The 26,283-nt window shown below is 43.8% G+C and overlaps 1 protein-coding gene across 2 annotated transcripts in view; it reads left to right on the top strand.

Moving 5' to 3' along the window:
* The window catches only part of ASPH (aspartate beta-hydroxylase), a 167,610-nt gene that overhangs the window by 66,606 nt on the left and 74,721 nt on the right, over nucleotides 1-26,283 (top strand). For both annotated transcript variants that reach the window (XM_028147947.2, XM_028147943.2), the window contains 8 exons: nucleotides 2,078-2,203; nucleotides 3,276-3,308; nucleotides 5,600-5,656; nucleotides 6,571-6,621; nucleotides 7,079-7,111; nucleotides 12,111-12,152; nucleotides 12,556-12,591; nucleotides 16,618-16,662. In XM_028147947.2, coding sequence (XP_028003748.2) covers nucleotides 2,078-2,203; nucleotides 3,276-3,308; nucleotides 5,600-5,656; nucleotides 6,571-6,621; nucleotides 7,079-7,111; nucleotides 12,111-12,152; nucleotides 12,556-12,591; nucleotides 16,618-16,662 — 423 coding nt within the window. The remainder of the gene's footprint in view (nucleotides 1-2,077; nucleotides 2,204-3,275; nucleotides 3,309-5,599; nucleotides 5,657-6,570; nucleotides 6,622-7,078; nucleotides 7,112-12,110; nucleotides 12,153-12,555; nucleotides 12,592-16,617; nucleotides 16,663-26,283) is intronic.

Raw genomic sequence — 26,283 nt, 5'->3', positions numbered from 1 at the left:
CTCTGCAGTGCAAAGAAGGGGTTCGAGGGGCTTTGCCGTAGGGACCTCAGAGGGGAGGTGGCACTGGTGACCCAGCGCATCGGGATGGTTAGTCAAGCTAAATGTCGCCAGAGGCGGGGAGAGAGAGAGTGGAAGGGTGGGTGGGCGTGGGAATTCAGACGGAAGAGGAGAAAGCAGGTCCAGCACCTGTGCTGCTTGCCACACGCCTTCATCTTGGGTCTGTTCTCGTCTTCATCTCGACTTCCTCCACGGAAAACAGGCGATGGCTTTTCTTCTTGTGTCGCTTCTGAAGGTGTGTCTGCAGCCCTGCTCTCATCCAAGCTCCTGGTTTGCCCCGCTGCATGCCTATCTCCGTTTGCACGTTTTATGAGTCTCTTAGATTTAAATTGTACCTAAAACTGAATTGCTGGTTCCTCTCCACCTCACAGCTCTTCTCCCGCGCCCCCTAATACGTTTTTGCTCTTATTTCAGCCTTTTATATTTTAGTTAATGGTCTACTTCTCCACTTAGTTGCTTAAGCTGAAAACCTGAGGGTCTTCCTTGATTTCTGTCCCCTCCCCTCCCCTCCCCTCCTCTCCCATGTGCTCCCCGAGCAGGTCCCATCGGCCTTGCCTGCAGTGTGTGTCTGCGCTGTGCCAGCCGTCTGTCACCTCTGGCCCGACCACTGCAGTGGCATCCAGTTGGGTCCTTGATCCATTCTTGCTCCTCTGCACCCTGTGTTTGATGTGGCCTGGCCCCTACACCTCATGCGGATCCATTCCGTCTCTCTCCTGCCAGTCACTTTCTCTAGCCCAGCTGGCCTTCTCTCTTTTCTTAGTAATTCCAAGCCTATCCCTGCCGTGAGCCTTTGCACTTGTTATATCTCCTGCTGGGGTGTTTATAGGGGATGGGGGTTCAGTCTCCCCATCCTGGACTCTTCTCCATCGCTCTGTTTCATTACTGGGTCAAGTCCTGCAGCCGCCACTTGTTAGCTGTGTGGCTTTGGCAGACTCTCCAGTTTCCGATCCTTCAAAGTGGGATGATGGTGCCTCCCTCACAGAGGTCAGCCCCGAGGAAACTGATTTCTTCAGGTCAGGCTGTCGCCGGCAGAGGAGACTCACGGGGAGTGTGCGGTGTTTGGTTCGTGTTCCTACTGAGAACAGGGCCTTCAGGGAATAGTGAGGCGGAGAGAGATCAATCCTGCTCCCGTAAAAACCATCAAGCTGCACTGCATAAAACGAGAGTAAGGACGAGGGATATGGTAAGAAGAAAAGGTCGTAAAATTAGTGATAGGAATGAGAGTTGGTAATTGGTTTGCTGAATAGCAGAAAGTCTGAAATGAGGAGAAACAGTACAGCATGCTCGGATGAGGAGACAGGAAACATAAATGGGCTACATGACTCAGTAACTCCTGGGAGCATCGCTGTGCCTCATTAAAAGTCAGGAACAAAGGCAACCTTGCAGTAGAAATAGTAATATTGTGATTACTGTAAGGAGGATGACATTAGAAGTTATAACAACAACAATAATAATAACACCTGAATACTTATGGGCCAGGCATTTTTCTAAGTGCTTTAATCCTCACAACAATGCTGTGCATAGGTACTCTTATTATTTCTTTTTTTATGGAAGAGAAATTTCAGGCACAGAGTAGTTATGTCACTTGCTCAGGGTAACTTGCTCAATGAAAGGTCACGGTGACCTTTTTCTCTGATCTGATTGAAGAGGCAAATATATTAATATTTATGAATGTGTTTATTCACTCATGAAATATTTATTGAGCACTTCCTATAGCGGGGCAAGGTCCTAGGCGCTGGGCATCCATAGTGAACAGATTCCATGAGATTCCTGACCTTGGTGGGTTCATGTTCTAGCAAGAGAAGACCATCCATCCCCCCCATCAGGTTGACCAGGAGTTGGCGAGAGTGAGAACAGACTCCAGAGTGGGTGCCAGCATGTACGGGGCCCCCAAGAGGGATAGGGAATGCCCTGCAGCAAGGGCCAGTGTGTGCCCTTCAGAAGGGCCTTCGTGTCTGTCGGCCGCTGCTGTGGGCCCTGCTGTACACCTGTGTCTCTTCCTTCATTGTCATTTTTCAAGGAGAAGACCTACACCCAGAGGAGGACGGACCAGCAAGGGAACAGCAACCAGAAGATGACGATTTCCTTGTAGGGAGAGATACAGATGACAGAGTTGAGTCGCTGGAAACTGGAACATTTCAGGAAGGTAGAACTTTTTTTTTTTTTTTTTTTTGCTTTTAAAATAAAATACAATAGGTAATTTTTAATTATAGTTACTTTTTTAAGTTGAAGTTAAAAACTTCAATAAAAATGATTGTTTCCCCATAGATACAGATCACAGTGTGGTGATGGCCAGAGGGAAGGGCCGGGGCCTGGTGGAGGCCAGTCAAGGCGGGGAAAATGAGGACATCTGTAATAGTATCAACAATGGCACCTCCTCCTCCCTGCCTTAGTCCTCCAAGATGTCTCAGGATCATTAACAGTTGTTCAGAATTTGGGGGTCTTAGATGCTGCTTATGTAACAGAATGCAGTTAAGGCATTCAAATAATCCGAAACATGAGGCATTTGATATTTTTGAGGTTAGGAGTTATATAGCTTGGGGGGTAGGGAAAAACACTTGTAAAAGGTCCATAATTAGGTCATAAAATTTCTGCCCTAATCTTCAATTGGGGCATCGATTCTATTTGAACTTAAAAGCTGCGTATTAAAAGTCTTCAGAAATGGAAAATATTTACACTCCATAGAGCTGTGGAATGAACAAGGGTCACACAAGGGGTGAGGATCCTGTGGGGGAGCCCTCTGCTATCAGGGGTGCCTGGGTTAAGTTATCAACACGGACCTCCCAGAAATACCAATGATGAGAGAGAGTCATCGATATGCTGCCTCCTGCACGCCCCATACTGGGGATCGAGCCCGCAACCCGGGCATATGCCCTGATCAGGAATCGAACCATGACCTCCTGGTTCATAGGTCGATGTTCAACCACTGAGCCACTCCAGCCAGTCTCATCCTCTCTCTTTAGCCCAGGTTATGGTGTTTGTCAACTTGTGGGGTTGTTGAGTGGATCAAAGACAAGAATGTGTGTCATTTCTAGGTGTAGTTCTAGTAGAAGATAGTGTTTGGCAGACATTTCATTGATATATTTATGTTTTATTTTAATAGTTATTTACCTTCAAAATAAAATCAATAAGAATAGATTCAGAATGTATACATACAGTATATATACATGCCACTTTATGAAAGTAGTAATATTGACTTAATGTTATTTTTTTTCTAGAAACTGAAGATAGTTACCATGTAGAAGAGACAGGTGAGATTTTAATTTAATATTGTTCTTTTTAAAGTAGAATGAGTCTTTTCCTATTAAAAAAACATTGAGAGAGAAAAGACATTTGTCTATGATTATCCTATATGATAAAGAGCTAATATGCTAATTAGACCGGACAGTGGAATGACCTTCCAGAACAACCTTCCAGAATGACCAGTGGGCGGGGGGCAGGGCCTTGAGGCAGCTGGGGCTGCAAGGGCCTACTCTTGTGCAGATTTCATGCACCTGGCTTCTAGTTTATTAACCCTTTGCACTCGCTTGCTTTTTTCTCAATTCCTTTATTCTAATGCTAACCGTGTCGAGTCACACTCGACATCCGAGTGCAAAAGGTTAATAGAGGCCCGGTGAACAGATTCGTCGACCTGTGGGGTCCCTCTGCCTGGCTTGCGCCCTCTCGCAATCTGGGACCCCTCAAGGGATGTCAGAGAGCCAGTTTCACCCAATCCCCGCAGGCCAGGCCAAGGGATTCCTCTGAGATTCATCAGTCTGTTCCATGTTTCCATGCCTATGGTTTCTGCGCCTCAGTTGAGCATCTGCCCTCTGGTGGTCAGTGCACGTTATAGCTACTGGGCAGTTGGCCAGTCGCTTAGGCTTTTATATATATAGATTATATCTAATATATCAAGTATCATATAATATATACTTAATGATTGATATTTTATGTATCATAATTATGGGTACGTGCATATGTATCTGTATTTTTGTGAATACAGTTTTTGTATTTTTTGAAGTCTACTTCCTGAGGATAAGTTCCCAGTAGTGGGATTATTAAGTCAAAAGATACAGTAGAATTGCATGTTTTGTAGTCTTAAATGATAGTCAGTGAAAGGTCAGAATAGCGTATTGTTGCACGCCGTGTCCCCAGAAGGGGTGGCCACACTGAAGATGGGCGTCGCATCTTCTAGTAACAAGCCTGTGGTGTTGGCCAGTTCCTCCCAGGGTTGGAGTCGACCCTGCTTCCTGTGCTGGGGGACCATGCGATAGGGTTGACTGGCATTTAGGGCCCTGTCATGTCAGCAGTATGTATCTGCGATCACTAAAATCATATTGCGGGCTGAGCAAACTCTGGCATTGAGTCCAAGTGATGGGCTGGGAAATGTGTGTCCTCGCTCAGGCTCAGGCTGGGTTGATGTGAGGAGGGCTCCCTGCACTGCTGTCTCTGTCTGTCTATGTGTCAATTTGTCCTATTTTGTTTTTCTGACAATAGTTGAATTTGCATAAGCTAAATAAGAATATAGCTCCACTACTTTGTGGTGGGAACTGTATTGAGCTTTGAGCACAGGTAGTACCTGTTTGTTCCAGGAGTGACTGTGAGTGGAACATCATGATATATATATAAATATTAGAGGCCCAGTGCACGAAATTTGTGCACTGGGTGGCGGGGTGTCCCTCAGCCCAGCCTGAACCCTCTCCAATCTGGGACCTCTCAGGGGATGTCCAACTGCCGGTTTAGGCCCGATCCCACAGGGGTCAGACATCCCTCTCACAATCTGGGACTGCTGGCTCCCAACCACTCGCGTACCTGCCAGCCTGATCACCCCCTAACCACTCCCCTGCCAGCCTGATCGACACCTAACTGCTCCCCTGCTGGCCCGATTGCCCCCAACTGCCTTCCCTTGCTGGCCTGGTCTCCCCTAACTGCCCTTCCCTACAAGCCCAGTCACCCCCAACTGCCCTCCCCTGCTGGCCCGGTCATCCCCAACTGCCCTCCTGTTCAGGCCTGGTCCCCCCAACTGCCCTCCCCTGCAGGCTTGGTCGTCCCCAACTGTCCTCCCCTGCAGGTCTGGTCACCCCTAACTGCTCTCCCCTGCCGGCCCAATTGCCCCTAACTGCCCTCCCCTGCTGGCCATCTTGTGGCAGCCATCTTTGACCACATGGGGGCAGCCATCTTGTGCAAGGGTGTGAGGGTCAATTTGCATATTATATAGGAATATATATATATATATATATATATATATATATATATATGTAGGGAGAGAGAAATAAAAACATCAGTGAGAGAGAATCATTGATTAGCTGCCTCCTGCACGCCCCCTACTGGGGATCGAGCCCGCAACCCGGCATGTGCCCTTGACCAGAATTGAACCCGGGAACCTTCAGTCCACAGGCTGATGCTCTATCCACTGAGTCAAACCAGCTAGGGTGGAACATCATGACTTGATTTTATGTTTCTGTCATTACTAGAAACTGTTCTTTTCCTGATTTGAATATCAAGTGTAATCCTTCTTACTTGAGACACATTAGTAATTTCCTCATTGTTTTCTCATTTGTAGCTTCGCAGACCTCTAACCAGGATGAGGAAGAGACGATGTATGAACAGGAGACCCCAGGTTTGTGAGATGTGTTTCTGTTGGACACAGTGGCCAAGGCCCTTTTAACCTTGGGTTAATGATTCATTCTGATTCCACAGAGTACTCTTCATAACACTCCGGGATCATTTTTGGTTGCTCAGATAGTTATAGAAATTTATTAATACAGTTTGATATTATATGGAGAAATGAGGAAAAAAGGAGCTGTGTTTTTCAAACCATCACTGGGATGTTGTTCTTATAGATCCGACCAGAGAGCATTTGGAAATTAATGAGGCAGAAGGATGGAATAGTCAACTGGGTGCAAATCCTAGCACTGCTCCTTCCTATTTTTTGACTTAGCAAATGATGGAACTTTATATATCTTAAATATTATTAGCGGTCCGGTGCACGAAATTCATGCACAGGTGGGGTCCCTAGGCCTGGCCAGCGATCAGAGCTGATCAGGTTCCTGCCTCCCCATCTCTCCCTTACCTCACCGCCTGCCTGTGTGCCGCCACTGCACAGTTGCCCGCCTCCCCACCTCCCCGCCTCCCTCTCTCTTCCTTCCCTTGCCTCCCATGTCCACCGCCACCCACCCCCAGTTCCCCATCCCAGCCCGGGGCCCAGTCTCGTTTGGGAGATTGGGACCTGCCGGCTGTGGGGAGAGACCGGGAGGTTGGCCGCAGGCCCCATCGGCGATCAGGGCCTGCGGGCTGGGGGCAGCTCCTGCATTAAGCGTCTGCCTCCTGGTGGTCAGTGCACATCATAGTGACCGGTCGTTCTGGTCATTTCATTGTAATGGTTGCTTAGGCTTTTATATATCTAGATAATGATAATATCTGTCTTACACAGCTGTAAAGATTAGAATTTAACTTTCAAGTAATTTTAGAATGATGTCTAGTAATGTGTTTGGTTTTTAATGTTTATCAAAGGTGTATGTTTTTTCTTTTTAGATTCCACTGAACCAGCAATAGATGACTATGAAAGAATGTACCATGATGCAGGTATTAAATGAACATAGTTATTAGATTTTAAACATTAGTAAGGCTTGACAGCTGAAATGCTATGTTAACATGGTGACTTTTCTGTTAAAGGAGACTGAGAAATAATAGTAACACCTAATATAAGACTTTCTACTTTGTAACAAAATATTATTATTTAAAAATATCAGGCTTTCATATTTCGCCTCATCTACCACTGGCTCCACAGGAAACAGGATATTAATTCCTAACTCTACTTTAGCATATCTCGCTGTATGCCAGTTTGAGGAATTTGTATGAAAATAATTTACCTGCCCTTTCTCAAGTGGTTTTTGGACTGAGGCATTTTCTATGGACTGTGCAGACATTAATATTTAAAGAAATAGAATTCTGTATTCGAGATTAAGTTTTTTTTTTTTAACTAAGCAGTTACACAGAATGACTCAGTACTTATTTTGATTTTATTCTTTTTTTTCTGCAGATGAAGTAACGTACCAAGACTATGACCAACAAGGTGTGAAATGCTTCTTAAACTTAAGCCATCTGCTTGTTTTAAAATCTACTCGTAGTTTGATCATATAATATACAGAACAATTTTTTAAGCTACAAAACCATAACTTGAAACATTCAAGTGAATGGTAGTTTTCAAAGACTTGACTTGGGGAAATTGTTTACCTATTTCATGGTTTGCCATTGCCTAAACAATTTCTTCAATTATTTGCAAGTTGCCTTAGGAAGCAGTTAAGAATTATTGAGGAAATCATATTTCATTACTTTATAGTCATCGCTGTCTTTTGACTAAAATATGTCTTGTGCTTGGAAAGCTACCTCAGTCCCAGTTTAACTACTGTAGCTGCTTCCACAGATTAATCCCACGCTTCAATAAAGGTGCATGGAGAAGGGGGCAGAAGAATTCCCTTCCAGGCGTACAGGCAGCATGAAGAAAGTAGTTCTGGCAAATTTGTGGCATGAGTAGTGTCAGATTCAGGTTTAGGCAATTGTAGCTCCTTTTGTTGCCTGAGCAATTCTCGTGCTGTTTTATTAAATTCATTGAGATATATTATTTTTGCTGTTTCCCAGATGAGAAAAATGTGTTTCAGAGGATGTAAATAATGTGCACAAGTTCATATGACTAAGAGATAATAGAGCTAGTGGACTGTAGAAGGAAGGTAGTCAGGTATTATAACTGCGTGTGCAGCAAGAAGGATGGAGAAATGTATGGTGCTCGAGTCACATACGGAGGGCTTTCTATTGTTAGGTAGTCTTAGGGTGTGACATTCCTGTATGAATACTACAGACTCCCTACTTCAAGAAACTGGTAGTCTCGTGATAATCGGTGAATCTTGATTGGAGAAAATTAAGAATGGCTGTGTGTAGACCTGATAAACTGATTTATTAAGTGTGTGTATTTAAGATTGGAGATCCTATCAAGATCACCATCCATGGTGGCTGTTTCTACTGGGATATGAGTGATACCCTTGGAGGAATCCTGGATTCTATCTTTAGGGACTAATATTGGAAATAAGTTGGCAACTATGATTGCATTTAGATTTTCTTTTCAGTTTATGAATTTGAAGGAGAAACTAGGAATTTGGAAATTAAAAGTTGCATGTAGAGGTAGGATTTGAGATCCTTCTCTAATGTCTGCCAATCATCTTAGTGTTTTTCTAAATATAATAGAAAGACCATATTTGGAATGTAATTTATAGACTAGGTCTTAGATGCCATGCCAAAATACATAAAAATAAATGTATTTTCATAGGCAGAGTATCATCTATAATAATAAAAGCGTAATATGCTAATTAGATTGGCCGTCCTTCTGGACGACCTTCCAGATGAAGGTGGGGCTGCGAGGGAAGCCCAGGGTCCCGGGTGCCAGAGGGAAGCCGGTGCCGGCAGCCGGGGGAAGGAAGGCCTAGTCTTGCATGAATTTCGTGCATCAGGCCTCTAGTAATAAATGTAGTTTAAAATGTTAACAAAGAATAATAAATATGATGTAAGGTGTACAAATCTGGTGAGAGACTTTTGATTACCCTTGTAGAACATAAACTTTTTCAAACAATATAGATCTAATAGAACACAGGATTATTCGCTATGTGTTAAAAAGATACCTTTGTGGAATTCAGGAACCAAAGTAGGGAAACCAAGTAACTATGTATGAGTGAGACTGTAAGGAAGGTGAAAACAAAACCATTTTTAGTGGGAGAAAACAATATATTCCGTATTAAATTCCCCAAGCTCTAGAACCTGGAAAACATAACGTGTACTAAAGCTATAGAGGGAACCAGCTTTTCACATAGAAAATATTCTAGAAAGCATCAAACCCACCTTGGATACATCTGAGAAACAGCCTACAGTCTCATTGATTTATTTATTTGTACACCCCATGTGTACCAAGTACTTGTGTCCACAGCATAGGACACAGGAGCAGTGCTGGTGAGGGACACACACCAGGTTCCTGTCCCAATGGACCTTATGTTTTAGCAGGGGGTACAAGTCATACAGTTTAGTATTTAGTTACCATTGTGCTAAGGGCTGGTGAGAGAGTGCAGTGTGGAACGAGTACACGGTAAAGAGACGCCTCCTAGTGTGTGGGGCAGGGAAGGCTTCCCTGAGGAGCTGCAGTGAGAGGTGGTGAGAGGAAAGGTGGCTGGAACACAGTGGGAAGCCTCTGAGGTAGAAAGCTGAGTCTGGAGGCTGAAGATAAGAAGAGAGACATGGGCTGAGATTGTGAGATAGTTGTGGTGCAGAGGGTGCCTGGAGGCAGGTCAGAGATGTTCCTCTTCACCATCAGGCGCTGTTAAAGTCAGATCTGTATTTTGTAAAGACTGGTCTGTCTATCCCTAGCTGGTTTGGCTCAGTGGATAGAGCAACGGCCTTCGGACTGAAGGGTCCCGGGTTTGATTCTGGTCAAGGGCACATACCGGGTTGCAGGCTCGATCCCCAGTAGGGGGCGTGCAGGAGGCAGCCGATCAATGATTCCCTCTCATCGTTGATGTTTCTATCTCTCTCTCCCTCTCCCTTCCTCTCTGAAATCAATAAAAATGTATTTAAAAAAAAAGGCTTATCAGTCTAACGGGTCTAACGCATAGTGAATGGACTGGAGAGAGTAGGTGGGTTGCTCAGTTATCCAGATCTGATCTTGCCCTGAGTCACATCTGTGCCAGGCGAGGAGTCAAAGGAGATGAGTTTCTAGAGAGAGAGAGAGAGAGAGAGAGAGAGAGAGAGAGAGAGAGAGAGAGAGAGAGAGAGGAGAGAGAGAGAGAGAGAGAGAGAGAGAGAGAGAGAGAGAGAGAGAGAGAGAGAGAGATGTTCAGCAGTGTCCCATGCTGCTAAGGGCCCTCTCAAGGTGAGCACAGAAGACATGCATTCGAGCTAGTACCATAGGGACCCGTCAGGGACCTCGGCAAGAAGCTGGACAGAGGAAAGCAGCTTAAACCAGGGTGGTGGCCGTGCAGGTGAAGGGAAGTGGGCAAAGCTGAGAAATATTAGCAGATAGAATTGACGGGGCTTGCTGTGTGGGTGTGGCTGGGGAGGGGGAGCCGGTGTCAGCCACGTCCACTGTTCCGCCTTCTGCATCTGCTGGCTGGGGGGAGTTTTTCCTAAGTCAGGCGAGACTGGGAACCAGGAACTGGAAGCCAGATGGTCCTGTCCATACATGTTGAAAGTTCATATTGAGACAGCCAAGGGGAGATACGCTGACAGATGATGTTTGGATCTCAGAAGAGAAGTCCAGTTTGTGGTTGTGAGTTTGAGAATCAGGAGCGTATACGTGGCCATTGAAGCCAAAGTCTGAGATCGTAAGGAGAAGATAGAGGGGGAAGACAGGAGGTTCTGTGGCTGGACTTCGATGAAAGCCAACATTTCATACCTGGTCAGAAAAGGATGAAATGATCAAGAAGACCGAGAAGGAGAAATGAAGGAATAAAAGGAGAATGTGGTCACGTTAAAGTCCAAGTGCAACAGTGTTTGAAAAGGAAGGAGCTGCTAAGAGGTCTAGTTTGTTGAGGGTGGAAAGTGTCCATTAAATTCAATGAGAGGTTTGTCTCTTCAGAAACAGACTCTTAGACGCAGAGGGGAGGGGGTCGAGCGATGGGTGAAAAGGGTGAAGGGGAATAAGAGGTACACACAGTTATAAAGTAAATAAGTCATGAGGATGTAATGTACAACACAGAATATAGTCAATGATGTTATAATAACTTTGGATGGTGACACGTGGTTACTAGATTTATTGTGGTGGTCACTTTGTAAGTATATACATGTAGAATCCCTGTGTTCACCTGAAACTAATATAATATTGTATGCCAGCTATGCTTTTATTTTTTTTTTTTTAAAAAAGAGTTGCTCATTGGTGGTCTGAGAGGAGCCTTTGTTGGGTCATGGTTGGGGCTGTGAGATGGACTGGAGTGGGTGGAGAAGAGGAGGTGAGGAGATGAGACAGCAAATGTAAATGACTAAACAGATTAGACTGGAGTGGAGGAAAGAGAGAAAGCCAGTGAAGCAGGCTCAAGAGAGAGCTTTGTTTTTGTTTTTTGTTTTTTAAGTTGGTAGAGACTCGAGCGTGTGTACGTACACGGCTCAGGGTGGCCGATGAGCAGGCATTCACTGCCCCTCCCTCTTACAAAGGCCACCGCAGGGCAGAAAACAGTACATTAGAATTGTCCCTTGCCCCATCCCCCCCAGCACTGAGAATAAAATCACAAAGATAGTAGATGCTCCAAAAAATTGTTTTTATTAAATGGACAAAAGGAATAAATTGATAATCATGCTGGGAAAATAAGAAAGTTCGCTCTTAGTGTACAAGAAATTGTGAGGAATTTTGGAAAACGGAAGAAGCAGGGGACAGGTTCACTGAGGAAGCTGTGACCCAGCCGGGGACGGGAAGACCGTCTCTGCAGCAGAGCGGAGCGCACGGGGCCCGGGCACGGAGAGGCGAGAGCAGTGATGGATGGGCTGTGGTTAGGTCATGCATTAAACACCTGCCAATTGAACCCTCGTTCTAAGAGGCTGGCGCAGGACCGTTTGCCCCAGGTGAAAGATCTGAGAATTATTCCCCAAAGTCGAGAATCTGCCTAGTAAACCTGTGGATCCAGAGAGGCAAGCTGGGTAGAGCCTTGGGTAACTCAGAACCTCCACCACGGAAGTGAAGAAAGTAAAAATGGGAAATTCAGTGCCCCCCGGGAATACACAAGGTATAGGATCCTGGTTAGAAGTGATTCGGGAGGAACCTTCGTGTTCCCCGTTTTACAGGAAGGAAGCAGAGGTAATTGCCCGTCTCCTGTGGCTAAAATGTGGCTGACCTTGAGTTTGGATCTGGGCTTGTTGCCTGTGAGGCCAGACCCCCTCACACACATCTCCCCCTACCCCCAGCCACTCCATACCTGCCATTGCCCAGTGGCTGAGCCCCAGAGTTCAAGGATAAGTAGACAGTGTCTCTGCTCTTGAACCGCCCAGCCAGTGTTGTGTTGCAATGAGAGTTAAAGGGCTCTTTTCTCTCTGTGTGTTTTTTATAGTATATGAACCATCGGAAAGTGAAGGGGGAATGGAAAGCTCAGGTAAGCCTTTTCTCTAAGCAAATGTTTCCCCCTGCAAGACAGCCCCTTGTATTTGTTAAAACTTGTACAACTCATGGAACAGAGGTAGACGTAGTAAGAAATACCAGACATTTTCATTTCACCAAGGAAGTGATTGGATATTGTCCTTATATTTATTCCCCACTTATGGTGGAAGTTTTCCGTCAATGGGGATAACGTCAGCCTACCTGAGCTATGCTTCGAGTATAATTTGGGAATTAAAGCTGATATGCTAGTATATGTACTTGTGAGCCTCTCTGTAAGAAACTAGTCAAAAACGTGCCAGATTTAGGTATCTGAGTGGATATAAGTCATTCAGGGATCTCATGGAGTTGAGTTAATGTAATGTGTGTTTGGGTTTTGTTTTTTGTTTTTGTATTTTTAGATAATACTGTAGAAGATTCAAACATAATCTTAGAAGGTAAGTTAATTTTATAGAGATGGTTACACTTTTCATATTAACAATGTGTTCATGTATTCAGCAAGTATTGACTAAGCACTTACTCTTAAATCTGTGTACAGTGCTCAGGGGTCAGAGGACGGGAGTACCCAGGTTACAGGCCGGAGGTGGCTAAGCTGGTTTGCAGTGAGGAGGGCTACTTTAAATTCCAGGGGGAGGGGTTGGCCATGGGCAGAGGTGGGTTGAAAGTTGGGTCCTCTGTGTTTTCAGGCATTTGGATCAGCCAGTAGAGGACATAGCAGAGGCTGTTATGGGAATGCCATTGGTGGACAGTGGGGCCCTGGACTGTGTTCCTTCAGCCCACCTGCAGTTCCTGTGCTCCTGCAGCACCCGAGTGGACAGCGAGAGGGTGCTCACTACCTCTACCTGCCCACCAACCTTCTCTTCCCCAGTCTTCCCTTCTCTTGGATGGAGGCATCCATATATACTTGGATGCCCAAACGAGAAATGTGGGAGCCATCATGGAGTTCCCCTCCCCCTGTTTCTATAGCTAATCCTGTTGGACAGGCTACCTCCGCACTTCTCAGATCTGTTCTTTCCCTGTGGCCCTTGAGATCTAGTTCAGCCCCATCATCTTCTAGCCAGTCTTCCTAACCCCTACAGGTCCCCTTCACATCCGTCTTCCACCGTGCCATCAGGAAGATCTCTTTGGAACTACAGAGCTGGCTATATCAGTCCTGTGCTTAAACCCCCTGTTCTTCCCCATCTGTGTCATCCGGGTTCCTTTCTGTTGCAGGGAACAGAAGACCAAACCTGAATTGGCTTAAGCAATAAAAAGTCAGGGAACAGATTACTCGGGGCCTTGGAGGACCTCAAGAGGAATTTGGGTTATAATCTTAAGTACAGTGAGAGGTCATGGAAACACTTCATAAGATAGGGCACGATCCGCTTTATGTTTTGGAGAGTTACTTCTAGGTAGAGAATGGATTGAGTGGAGCAATAATGGAAACAGAGACCACGAGGTTGGAAATTACTGGGTACTAATCCAGGGAGGTGGTCGTGGTGCCCTGGAGTAAGATCATGGCAGTGGAGACGGAGGGGAGAGTTTTGAACTGGAGATCTGTTTTAGAAGGACAGGTGGTGGAACTTTCTGATGGTTGTGAAGTAAAGAGGAATAAGGCGGCCTGACTTTGGTTTGGTTTGAATAACTGTCGAATGCTGGGGCCCTTTGCTGAGAAGAAAAGTAGGACACAGTAGGAACTGGTTTAGGGGAGGAAATCGGAGTCTCCACAGTAGGTATTTGGCGTCTGGGCGTTATGTGAGATACCCAGATGGAGGTGGCAGGTAGGGAGTTGGATGTGCCAATCCGAACAGATGGCTGAGATCTGAGATGGGTATACATGTTTGGGTGCCATCCCCATGAGGGTGGTGCTAACTTCATGGACATGGTTAAGGCCATTTTGGGGGTGAGCACAGAGAGAGAAAACAAGCAGCCCCAGGCTGAGCTCTAAGGAGTCACGACACTGAGGTTTGCTGGAGCCTGAGGGGCTGTGAGGCAGGAGGAAAACCAGTGGAGAAGAACGTGGAGGAGCAGGACAGAGAGCTGTTGAGTAAATCACTGGGAGTGAGAGCCAATCGCAGAGGGAAGGCGAGGGAGGGGGGCGGGTGGGAAAAAGATCAACCAAAAAACTTGTGTGCATAAATGCATAACCCGTGGACACAGACTATAGGGTGCTGAAGGCCTGGGGTAGGGGGTGGTACGGGCTAGAAGAAGTGAATGGAGGGAAAAAGGGGACATATGTAATACCTTCAATAATAAAGATTAAAAAAAATTTTTTTTTTTAAGTCTTGGAGGGAAAAAACAAAGTATGCTGTATCAGTAGGCAACTCTTTCAGGTTGTGCTGGTATAATTTATTTGCTATTTCCTTGTCTACGTCCTCTTGCTACATCATTACCGAAATAGATTTCTGATATGTTTGTTACATGTACATTTATTCAGGATAAACTTAGGTAGCAATAATAAGGCTTTCTTAGTGATGGAAATAACGCAAGTGACACTTTATGGGTCACGTGGTTTTTTCACACGCACCTGAAATGTTCAAAAGTAAAAGAAATTCTGAGAAAACAAACAAGCAAGCACTGGTAGAGTTGACAACGTGCTAACACGTCTCTAAAGTATTACGAACAAAATGAATAGGCAGCCCTGGGCTCGGGGAGGCCACGCGCCACTGGGTCCAGGTGAGGCTGGGTGCCCCTGGGTCCGGGTGAAGCCGGATCCTGGGTCCGGGTGAGGCCGTGTGCCCCTGCATCCGGGTGAGGCTGGGTCCCGGGCCCGGGTGAGGCCATGTGCCCCTGGGTACGGGTGAAGCCGGATCCTGGGTCCGGGTGAGGCCGTGCCCCTGGATCCCTCCGGGTGAGACTGGGTCCCGGGCCCGGGTGAGGCCACGCGCCCCCTGGGTCTGGGTGAGGCCACGTGCCCCTTAGTCCGGGTGAAGCCGTGCCCCTGGGTCCGGCCGAGACCAAACCAGAGGGAGTTGGCCCTCCGTTACCACCATTTGTCCACCATCCAGAGCTGAGGGGTCAGTGCTGACATGTACACATAAGGAACTGGTGGACATTGAAATTGGGTCTCAAAGGAACTGTTGGTCCAGAAAGAAACTCACTACAGACTGATTCATTTGCCTGTCAGCATAACTATTATTGCTCGTCTCACATTCAGTTCTTATAAGTATATATCTAGTGACACATGATCTCGCTCATCTAGGGGAAATGATGAACAACAGAGACTGAGGAACAAGAACAGAACCAGAAACAAGGAGGCATCGATCGGACTGTCGGGCCTCAGAGGGAGGATAGGGGAGGGTGGGGGGAGGGGGGAGAGATCAACCAAAGGACTTGTGTGCATGCATATGAGCCTATCCAACGGTTAAGTTCAACAGGGGGTGGGGGCATCCGTGGGGAGGGGTGTGGGATGGGAATGGGGGGATGAGGACAAATATGTGACACCTTAATCAATAAAGAAATTTAAAAAAAATGAATAGGCAGGCCATTCACAAGCAGTCACAACTCGGGAAGCTGGGCAAGCTGAAGGTGCTTCCGCTGAAAGAAGGAAAAGGGGGACTATGTGGGATTTTTTTTCCTGTCCCCTTTTTACTTTCGTGTAAACTGTTTTCAAATCTTCTGTTTTAAGCTGGTATCCTTTTTATAATTGGAAGCAAATTAATGCCAGGAGAAAAATGATTACAATAGCTACATAAATATTTTCGGTTTTAGAAAACGCTATTAGGAATTCTTCCCCTTGGCCCAAACCTTAAGGAGCAGAAGGAAAGCTGCTCTGACCTCATCTCTAGATGGAGGTGCTGTCACATGGCTGTCAGATAGGAAGGTGCAGTACGTGATGCAGTTTTATAGCGTGAATTTAGATCAGTGTATCCTTCTACACCTGGGTGGTGAGATCTGCGGTTGGTTTAATTGTAAGTGGTTGAAGCAACGAGGGGAAAAGAGAAGATGTTAAAAATTCATGTCCGCATTTTGGCTGGTCTTGGAATATGCTATGGTGAATAATACTTTTCAGAAACCTTTATTAGGTATAGTGGTTTATTTTCAAAATTACATTTTGATTTAATTTCTTTGTGTTGTTTCATTCACATTGAAATTAGGTTATGAGTTAAAAAAAATTTTTTTTTCAAGAAGAAACAAGATGCTTTAACTGTATTTCCTCCGCTTTCCTATCAAGTCTGATGAAAAATGGTGAAATCCTAGGTTTTAGTTCGCGTCTCCTTGGCCTGGCAGTGAGGTTGAGGTTAGTCCGTTAGGCAGGTCATATGATAAAGCCTGAACACCTGAAAAAAATAAACGTTTTGCAAAATCTACAGGTAATTCTCCTTCGTTGTGATGGGGTAAAAACTTAAATGTTTTTATAATGACTGCAACTGAATCCCAGAGCAGTCTGTAAAAGTAATCAGTGTGCCATTAATACCAGCAAGCTGTATTTTAAACAGTGGTCAGCAACATGTAATGGGTTGTAACTGTGCTATTTATTTCAGAAGCACATGTGCCCCCAGCAGAGGAGCATCAGGAAATACCACCAGGTATGACATTGTGTGAGATGTATTGCTTTTTCCTTTTTTTTTTTGTTTTTGTTTGATTTAAAATATACTGTTGATATTCACACTAGCTGAATGAAATACATCTCGGAGGAGGAAAAGTCGTGAGAGAGGAGGATTAATTATAACTTAAATTTTAAAAGAAAATTTTCTGTGTTTGGATCAGGTGACCCCAATTTCAAAGTAATGGAAAAGACACATCAGAACTTGACTAGAATTTGCGGGATATTCATGATCGGCGCTCCATGTGACTTTTGCTGTGCAACACGGCACTAATAGTAGTAGTAGTAGTAATAGTACCGTACTTTCCGGCGTATAAGATGACTGGGCGTATAAGATTTTCCTGGGTTAAAAAGTCGTCTTATACGCCGGAAAATATGGTAGTCCAATATATCTAATCCATTATATATAATCCCATCAATATAGTCCAATATACCGTATTTTCCGCATATAAAACGACTTTTTAACCCAGGAAAATCTTATACGCCCAGTCGTCTTATACGCCGGAAAGTACGGTAGTAGTAGTAGTAGTAGTAGTAGTAGTAGTAGTAGAAGTTGGGATTTTATTTTTTCCCTTGACAGGCTATTTGGTGGGTGATAGGGAATCAGAATTGCCTTAAGCTGCAAGTTGAATGGTACAGACATTTGTGATACCACTCCTCTTTCTCCAGTCCCCTGCCTCCTTGAGACCATCAAGAATGCCCCTGGCTGGCCAGGCTGCCTGAGACTCGTCTGTACCCGGGGTCTTTCCTTTCAGCCACCGTGTGAACCCGTTTCTCTGCCTCCCTCCACCTGTCCCTCTCACCATCAGTGAAGAATGGGAAAAGCATTTCCCCCAGGGCCTGTGTCTGCCGATGCATTTTAGAGAGGACTTTAGAGAGGACGTTAACTATACCGCAATCAGAAATTGATAGTAACCCTCCTGTTCTCATAGTGGGGGGAAATGTTTTACGAAGAGAGGATTTTCCAGTACTTCTTTCCTACATGTAGGTTTTTTGTTTCTGTGTTTTATTTCCATTTTTTTCCTTTTGTGTTATATATTCATTTTTTACTCCTATCTTTCACTTTATGCCTAATGTGAATTTTGTAGCAGTGATGTGCATTACTGTTGATTTGGTGCCTGCCAAACTTTCTGACTAAATTTCAAGGGGGAAAATATTTTTTGTAATCAAAGAATATTTTTTATACTTCAGCTCTTCTTTGCTTATTTAATGGGTATTTTAGGTTTTGGTAGTTGTCACACCACATGCGTTTATAATAATATGTACAGATTCTTAAGAGAACTGAGTTGTTAGCATTATAATATGAATGAGAAAGAAACCCATGGAGAAACTGATCTTTTACATGATGGCTGCTGCACATCTGTGTATTTGGTGTTCAGGAAAGTTGCACAGAGCGAGGAAGGCCGGCGCTCCTGTCTCAGTGCTGTAGTTACCTCGCACTGTTGAATCACGGGTCACAGAGTGCCTTGTTCTATCTTGAGAAGGCAGAGCAGGTTCCTGAATTTGCATTTTGATGGCTATCCACTTATTTAAAGAAAGTTGTTTTATAAGTATTCCTAAAATTGTGAGTTTCCTAGAATATTGACTTTCTTCCAGTTACAGTTCCTATTTTTTTAAATATTGACTTAACTTTAGTGAAGGCAATGAACAGTAATATTTTCTAACCAAAAAGTTCTGTGCTTTTATTTCCATGTTTTATAGACTAAGCCCCAGAATTCCCTTGGCACATAAATCTAAAGTACCAAGTGGTTGGGGTGCTGGACTAAAGTGGTTTTCAGATGAGATCGTTAACTGCCGAAGCAGTTAATATGCATACTGTCTGCACATAATAAGCTCTCAGTAAATGGTGGCTCTGGTTATTATTGTTCAGTAATTAATTAGCCTGATCTTTCAGGTGGATCAAGGGAAGCTAAATTCTGAAAGACCCGCTCAAGAAGTCGTAACCTGTAATTTGGTGTCATAAAATTTTGATTGGCCCGCTGCGCAGTTGCAGTTTAACCTTGCCCAAAGAGAACGGAAGGCCGAGCGTTAGCAATGGTTATTTTTAATGTTTGCACTTGGTTTGCTTATTTCTGTTACCTTCTCAGTCATAACTTTATATTGCAATGTTTTTATTACTCAGTCTTACAAAATAATAATAGCCATACATCTGTGTTGGTGAGCTTCTTGTTCAGTAGGCTCACTGCATCTGTAATCGTGTTTAATGATGTATGTGGTTGTAGAAACTCTGGGCGCGCTAATTGTAGGGCCCGTCACCTGGCTGCCTTTCTGCCTTGAAAGTTCTTTATTCAGTGAAAAACTCAAATTGGAGAGCTCTGAGCAATGCCGGATACTAGTTCACTTTTTCCTGTCCCTCAGAATTTAATTGGTGATTACTTTGCCTTCCTGAACCTTCTAAGACTAGGTTACGCCGTCTTAATAATGCTTATTAAGTCCTTGATTGGAGTTGTTGGTGTGGTAATTCCATGGGGCAGGAACTGTCTGATTTAGCGTTGTATTCAGCCACACACGAGGGGATGATGAATGCTAACATTTATTAGCAGTATCTAGGTGTTCTGCTAAGCACATTACATGAATAGCTCATTTGATATTTCCAATAGCCCAAGAGGCAGACACGCGGTGTCCCCATCTTACAGATGAGAAAACTTCCGCATAGCAAGGCAGAGTAACCTGCCGGTGGTCACAGAGCTGACAAGTGGGAGAACTGAGATGACCTTTACATTCTGGCTCCAGAGTTCACACTCTCAGCTGCTGTGCTCTAGAGGATTTTAAATAAATGAAGGTGTACTAGCCGTCTCGGCCTGATAAAGCTAAGGATGTATTATGGCAGTTTTCTCTTAATATATATTAGTACATCAGGAAGGACTCAGAAATGTTGAAGGTTAATTATGATGCATTGCAGAAGAGCAAATTCTCCAGTAGTTTAAACTTTGCTATCTTTTGTTTGTATCTGTAAATGTACAAGCGCTTTGCAGGCAAGGAGGTAAAAGGTCATTCCAAGAATTGATCATTCTGATACTAAAAATCAATTATTTTTAATACCAGAATTTTAAAAATTGATTTTGGAATCCCTATTTCTTTAGTGGGTTTCCACCTTTCTCTTCAAACTCAGATTTTTACTTGAAATTATACGCATATGTCTAGCAATATGACAGCATAAAAATAAGTAGCATCAATTGAATGATTTAAGAAGTAATCGGTTAGGAAATTTATCAGGGTAAAATTTCCTGCCAAATAATACTTTCAGATCATTTGACTAACTGGTTTCATCAAGACTTTTCTGTCACCCAATGCTAGAAACAAAGTGAAGTTTATATCTTGTTGTTGTAATCATGTTACTCAGAACAGGGGTATGTGAGCAGCGGTGTTTGCTGGTGACTCTGCTGCTCCTTTCTCTCTGAAAGTGGAGATCGCTCGTTCCATGTGTTATGTTTATACCGCGTTGCACTGTCCAGTACTCCAGCCGTGGTGAGGGTTTCACTCGGTGCCTCCCCTGCCAGCCAGCATTTTCTAACGCTGATCAGCAAGGCTCATGACCAGTTTCTGGCTGGCAGCTAGAGAGGTCTTAGCTTATATAAAAAGTGCCTAATGTGCATATTATTATTATTATTATTATTTTAAATATATTTCTTTATTGATTTCAGAGAGGAAGGAAGAAGGAGAGAGAGATAGAAACATCAATGATGAGAGAGAATCATTGACCAGCTGCCTCCTGCACACCTCCCACTGGGGATCGAGCCCTCAACCCAGGCATGTGCCCTTGGCCGGAATCGAACCCGGGACCCCTCAGTCCGCAGGCTGACCTCTATCCACCCAGCCAAGCCAGCCAGGGCCTAATGTGCATATTATTGGTACTGATTTGATCATTCCCTTATTCAAGAAATACAAATTGAGCAACTACTGTGGCACAGGCGCTGCACTGGGCAGTACCGACACATGATCAACAGCATCGTCCCTGCCTCTTAGTGGTCATAGTCCCTCTTAGTGGTCATAGTGCAGCTGAGGAAAACAGCCAGCGCGATGCCGTTAACGTCTCAGAGCGGAGCATGGGGCAGCACACGGAAGGAGGGACACCTAGCCCAGCTTTTGTGGGGGGAGGGGTACGGTAAGGCCTCCCATGTGCTGTCCTGTACTGAGCTGGGTTTTGAGGTGCTGATAGAAGTGACAGGAGCTGGCAGGTGGGAGCCGGGGAAGAAGTGCCTGCGGAACAAAGACGGGGACGGTGTGGCACATAAGGTGTAAGAAGACACGGTGGGAAAGCAGGCAGGCGTCGCTTCTTGGGGCATTTCAAATGTGATGTTTAAAATTCTTTTAAATATTTTTATGGATTTCAGAGCGGAAGGGAGAAGGAGATAGAGATAGAAATATCAACGATGGTAATCATTGATTGGCTGCCTCCTGCACCCCCGCTACTGGGGATCGAGTCTGAAACCTGGCCATGTGCTCTGACCAGGATCCAACCATGACCTCCTGGTCCATAGGAAGACGCTCAGCCCCCGAGCCGTACCAGACAGGGCTGACGTTTAAAATTTTGAAGCTGGGTCTAAAAGTGACAGGAAGCCACTGAAAAATTCCAAGCACAGGAGTCACATGATCAAATCCAGATTTGAAAAGAGGAGTTAGAGAGGAGTAAGAGGGCAGATGCATTAATCTAGAAACGGGAGCCTGAACCGTGGTGGGAGCCATGGAGAGACTGACTTCATAGACATCAGAGTTGGACATGATTTGATGGGAGAGGGGGCTGATGGAGGGGTAAGAGCTGAGGATAATTCCTGTGTTTCTGACTTGAATGAATGCATGATGGGACCTTAAAGGAGACACAGGAGGAAACAGGGCAGCAGGGAGATGCCTGGCCTGATTTTGGAGATGTTGGGTTTGCAACTTGGTGCACCACCGCTGGGTGGAGTCACCTTTAAATGTTTAGAAGCATCTTTTTGAGTTGTTCACAGTTAACAACTGAGCTTTTAGTTTATTTGCTTTTTATCAGTACTCATCATTATACTTTGAACAACTTCCAATAGTCTCAAGATATTTTTGATTGTACCGGTTACAGAAATGCTTATTCCTTTCACAGTCTAGCTCAGTGGTCGGCAAACTCATTAGTCAACAGAGCCAAATATCAACAGTACAACGATTGAAATTTCTTTTGAGAGCCAAATTTTTTAAACTTAAACTTCTTCTAATGCCACTTCTTCAAAATAGACTCGCCCAGGCCATGGTATTTTGTGGAAGAGCCACACTCAAGGGGCCAAAGAGCCGCATGTGGCTCGCGAGCCGCAGTTTGCCAACCACGGGTCTAGCTAATTGATAAATTCTAAGAGAACCTAAAGTCAAACTCCTCTTTAAAACTTTCTCTCTTGAGGTATAGTTTACACACAGATAGGTGCGCACATGTTTGAGCACACAGTTTGATGAACTTGTATCTGCATAAAAATCCTTGTACCCACTACTCAGGATATTATAGCACCCAGAAATCTCCTCTTCTGCCTCTCAGTAACACCCTGCCACAGGTAACTGCTGTCCTCCCCTGTACTAGATAGATTGGTTTGCCTACTTTTGAATTTAATTAAATAGAACCACAAGGCAGTTCATACAAATATATATATATATCTTTTTGTGACTAGTTTTTATTGCTCAACATCCTGTGTTTGAGTTTCATCCATTTTGTTACATAAAATAATTTGGTCTTATGTGTTGCGAGTTGCTGTAAATATACTACATCTTAAAAATTCTGTTCTACATTGATGGCTGTAGTGAATGTCTCCAGTTCTTGGTTATTATGAAGAAAGGTGCTATGAATATTCTTGTGTATGTCTTTTAGAGGACGTAAACACACATTTCCTTGGCTATATAAAAGTCTACATATAATATCTAGTTCATATTAGCACCAAATTATTCTGCTTAGACAAAACTTACTGGTTACACACACACACACACACACACACACACACACACACACACACACTTATATTATGTAGATAGATAAATAGATGGATGGATAGCTAAGGAGGGAAGGAAGGAAGGAGGGAGCGAGGGGAGGAGAAATAAGTATAACCCAGTTTTAGAAAGTATACCAAAATATGGTTGGGCTTTTATGTGTACCAGCTCATTTTCAACTCTAATTTTAGAACATTTAATGCTGTGAGAGTAAAATAAACCCAATACTAAAGTTTGGAATGAGAACGTATTTGGAAAAAGCTAGACAGGAATGAATTTTAGTTCCTTTAACATTTTGCATACTTTCTTTACTGACCATTTATATTGTCAACTACATTGAAAATTGGCGCAAAATTATTGAAGTAATATATTCTAACTCCAACTTACAGTAGCTCGTTGCTCCTTGAAAACCCTCCCTATATTTGTCTTTCAAATACCATACTAGATTTTTTTTTTCTCTATTAGTTTTGTTGTTGTCTTTTAAAACACAGTGGAAACACCGATGGGAGAAATTATCACTTGTATTTCTCAAAAGATTGAAATTCTTAAATTCAGTTGTACTTCTCCGATGCTCTCAGGAGCCTCCGATTTTCATCAACAGCTTTGCAAGTTATCCCAGGAACTTCTCTAGGTAGTTATTCATTCCTAAGAAATGTAAATCACCCTGTTATCAAGCTGCCCTTAAAACAAAACAAAACAGACAAACAAAAAAACAGCAACACAAAAGTAAAAAAAATCTTCTGTTGGCGGGTTTTTATAAGACAAATGAAAATGAAGCAGTTTCGCAGTCTGTGTCTAGTTGGTCCTTTAATTTAGATTTCCCCTTATTTTTGCAGATACTTAAAGCTTCAAAAAGACTGCCCCACTACCACAGGAGGACCTAACCATACGCTCCAAAAGATGGCTGAGATAGATCTTGTGAAGTAATTACTGAGCAGACCAAGATCTGTGCGAGTGAACACTAAAGATGTTTTGAATGAATCATAGTCCACTGGCATTCTAGTGTATCTCTTTTTTTTTTTAGAAACAAGTTACATGTAATGTTACATTCCTGCATGTCCTTTTTTGGGTAGCATTAGTGAATCCATTGCATTGCTTTCCCTTTTTTTTTTTTTTTTTGGTGACACAGCTTTTAGTCTTTCCTGTATTAATGTGTGTTTTTCAGGCAACACGTAATAATTATATGGATGATGTAGCAGCAAACGTGTTGGCAGGGCTTTCATATATATTGTTAGGCATTAACGCTATGTTGGACTGACGTGCAAACTGCGTTAAAAGGGATTTAAAAGCCGTAGGACTACCTTGCCTCAGCACCCTTAAAAACACGAGTAGAGTCATTAGGAGCTGTGAAGATTTGAGTTGTATATATCTGCACTGATATCCTTTAAAAAAAAAAAAAAAGCCTACATTGCTTCAAGTATTCAGGGCAAAACTCAAAATGTGAGATTTCTATAGCTTTTAGCTCGTTAGAAAAAAATTAATATTTCAGTGAAAGTTTTAAATGGTCATGGTTAATTTATTTTTCAAAATGACGGGGGAAATAAATTCCTCGCTAGGGCCTCGGGCCGAGGAATGGCCTACTACACAGCACGCAAAAATGCTTCTTGGCGCCTCAGATTGATCACGTAATAGCTCTCCACTGATTAAATTTTAAGAAAATCTGTATAAATTCCTGGTGCATAACTTAAAGATTGTTCTGCCTTTGGCTGATTAAGTAAAGCCCTCACAACACTAAAGACGGCACGGTGCGCGCTTACTCAGCAAAGTCAAGTCCGGGTTCATGCCTCTGGTGGGTTCGTTCCGGAGGTGCCCGGAGCACTCCCCGAGCGAGCCAGGTGCCTGCTGCTGTTTCACGGCCTCTGAGCCTTTTCCTTTCTCCACTGAGGTTCCTTCCACTTTCCATGTGGTGTACCCGTGGCTCAGAAATAGTTGCTGTGATGAAACACTCCTCTGTTAGGAAAGAAGGTAGCGACAATGTCCATTTGAAAGGACCACGAGCTCTGTAAAAAGCCATAGAGGCGGTTTCACTTACCTGTCAGGGGGAGAGCTTGATCATGTCAGCATTGTTTTAAGATAAGGTGGTGTTTTTGCTGCTTGTAGGGTTCAAATCAAAGAGGTTTTATTTTTTTGTCATTAGAGATCATAGTGATAATGTAGTTAAGTCATGCATGCTGCCTCCATGTGTAGTGAAACCCCAAATAATAAGTTACTAAGAAAAGCAATAATTTTCTAAAGCTGTGATATGGGTAATACAGAGTTGCTACTCAGATTCTAATAATGCTCTTAATTCATGTTGTGAATTATAGAACACTACTTTTTATAAAGCCATATTTTTTTTTTTTTTTTAGGGAAACTTAGGAGTGACAGAACAGATAAATGAGTAAAATAGATTTTACTGAATTTTTGTATATAATGGTCTCTAGAACTCTGGAAATAGAAGGTTCCTTATGCTGTGGTCCACTTCAAATACTTTTAATTCCAAATATCTGAATTAATGAGCCTTGTCTTCACAAATACATGCCAAGCTGGGCAACATCAATGGATTTTCTAAAAATAATGTAAATGTCTTCTGTTTAATGTTATTCGAGTGCAATAAAATGCAGAAGGATTCTTCTCTATATTGTCATTATTCTGAAGTATATTAATTTTTATTTGTTACCTAATAAAATCAGTTCATTTTATACTTACTGGTACTTTAGAATATTATGGCATTTTTGATGAATACAATCGCAAAGGAGTACATCTCCCCCCCCCCCAATTTCTTAATCTATTTCTAATAGGTGATGTTTATTTATTTTGTTTAGTATTTACCATTATGCTACATTTCCAGGGGCAGGATTGCAATGAAATAGCCCCTGTATCCATCCTTCGCAGGTTTTTGTTGCGTCCTAAGAGTTTGGGTAACTCCCTGGTAACTTCCTTATCCCCTATATCCCTATACCAGTGGTCGGCAAACCGCGGCTCACGAGCCACATGCAGCTCTTTGGCCCCTTGAATGTGGCTCTTCCACAAAATACCACGTGCGGGCGCGCACGTACAGTGCGATTGAAACTTCGTGGCCCATGCGCAGAAGTTGGTTTTCGGCTCTCAAAAGAAATTTCAGTCGTTGTACTGTTGATATTTGGCTCTGTTGACTAATGAGTTTGCCGACCACTGTCCTGTACTGTTCCACAGTGACCACCTGACTGTGAAGAAATTAACTTCACCCTCGTTGAGCTTCTGCGGCTCAGGAAAGTGTTGCTTTCCCCTCCAACATGCCCAGAAGAAACAATGAAAATGAAACTTGAAACTAAGGGTGAGCAGACTCACCTTGACTGAATGCCCTTACTCTGCAAAGTGCTTTGTGTTCAGGGAGTTGAGTTTTCCCAGCAGATGGGTGTTATCTCTGCTTGGAGGAAACAAGGGTCGGGCAGGCTGAAACGCCTGCGGGCCTGAGGCCATTCACGGTATGCTAGAGCAAACACGTGGGCACCAGGTAAGGCGGGCACCAGGTAACTCCCTCCTGAGGGATCTGCAGGTGTTGCTGATTCCACTGGGAGGAGAGCGCCATGAGGTTTTTGACACTTTTCTTCAATCCTGTATCCCTGATGCCTATGACAATGCTTCCTATTAGATGGTGCACTGCCTAACTTGATGACAAGGAGGTTATAGTTAATGAGATCAAGAA

Source organism: Eptesicus fuscus, chromosome 19 (genome assembly GCF_027574615.1).
Source record: "Eptesicus fuscus isolate TK198812 chromosome 19, DD_ASM_mEF_20220401, whole genome shotgun sequence".
NCBI lineage: Eukaryota > Metazoa > Chordata > Mammalia > Chiroptera > Vespertilionidae > Eptesicus > Eptesicus fuscus.
Note: the sequence above shows the minus strand (reverse complement) of the source record. Positions and strands in the feature narration are given on the sequence as shown.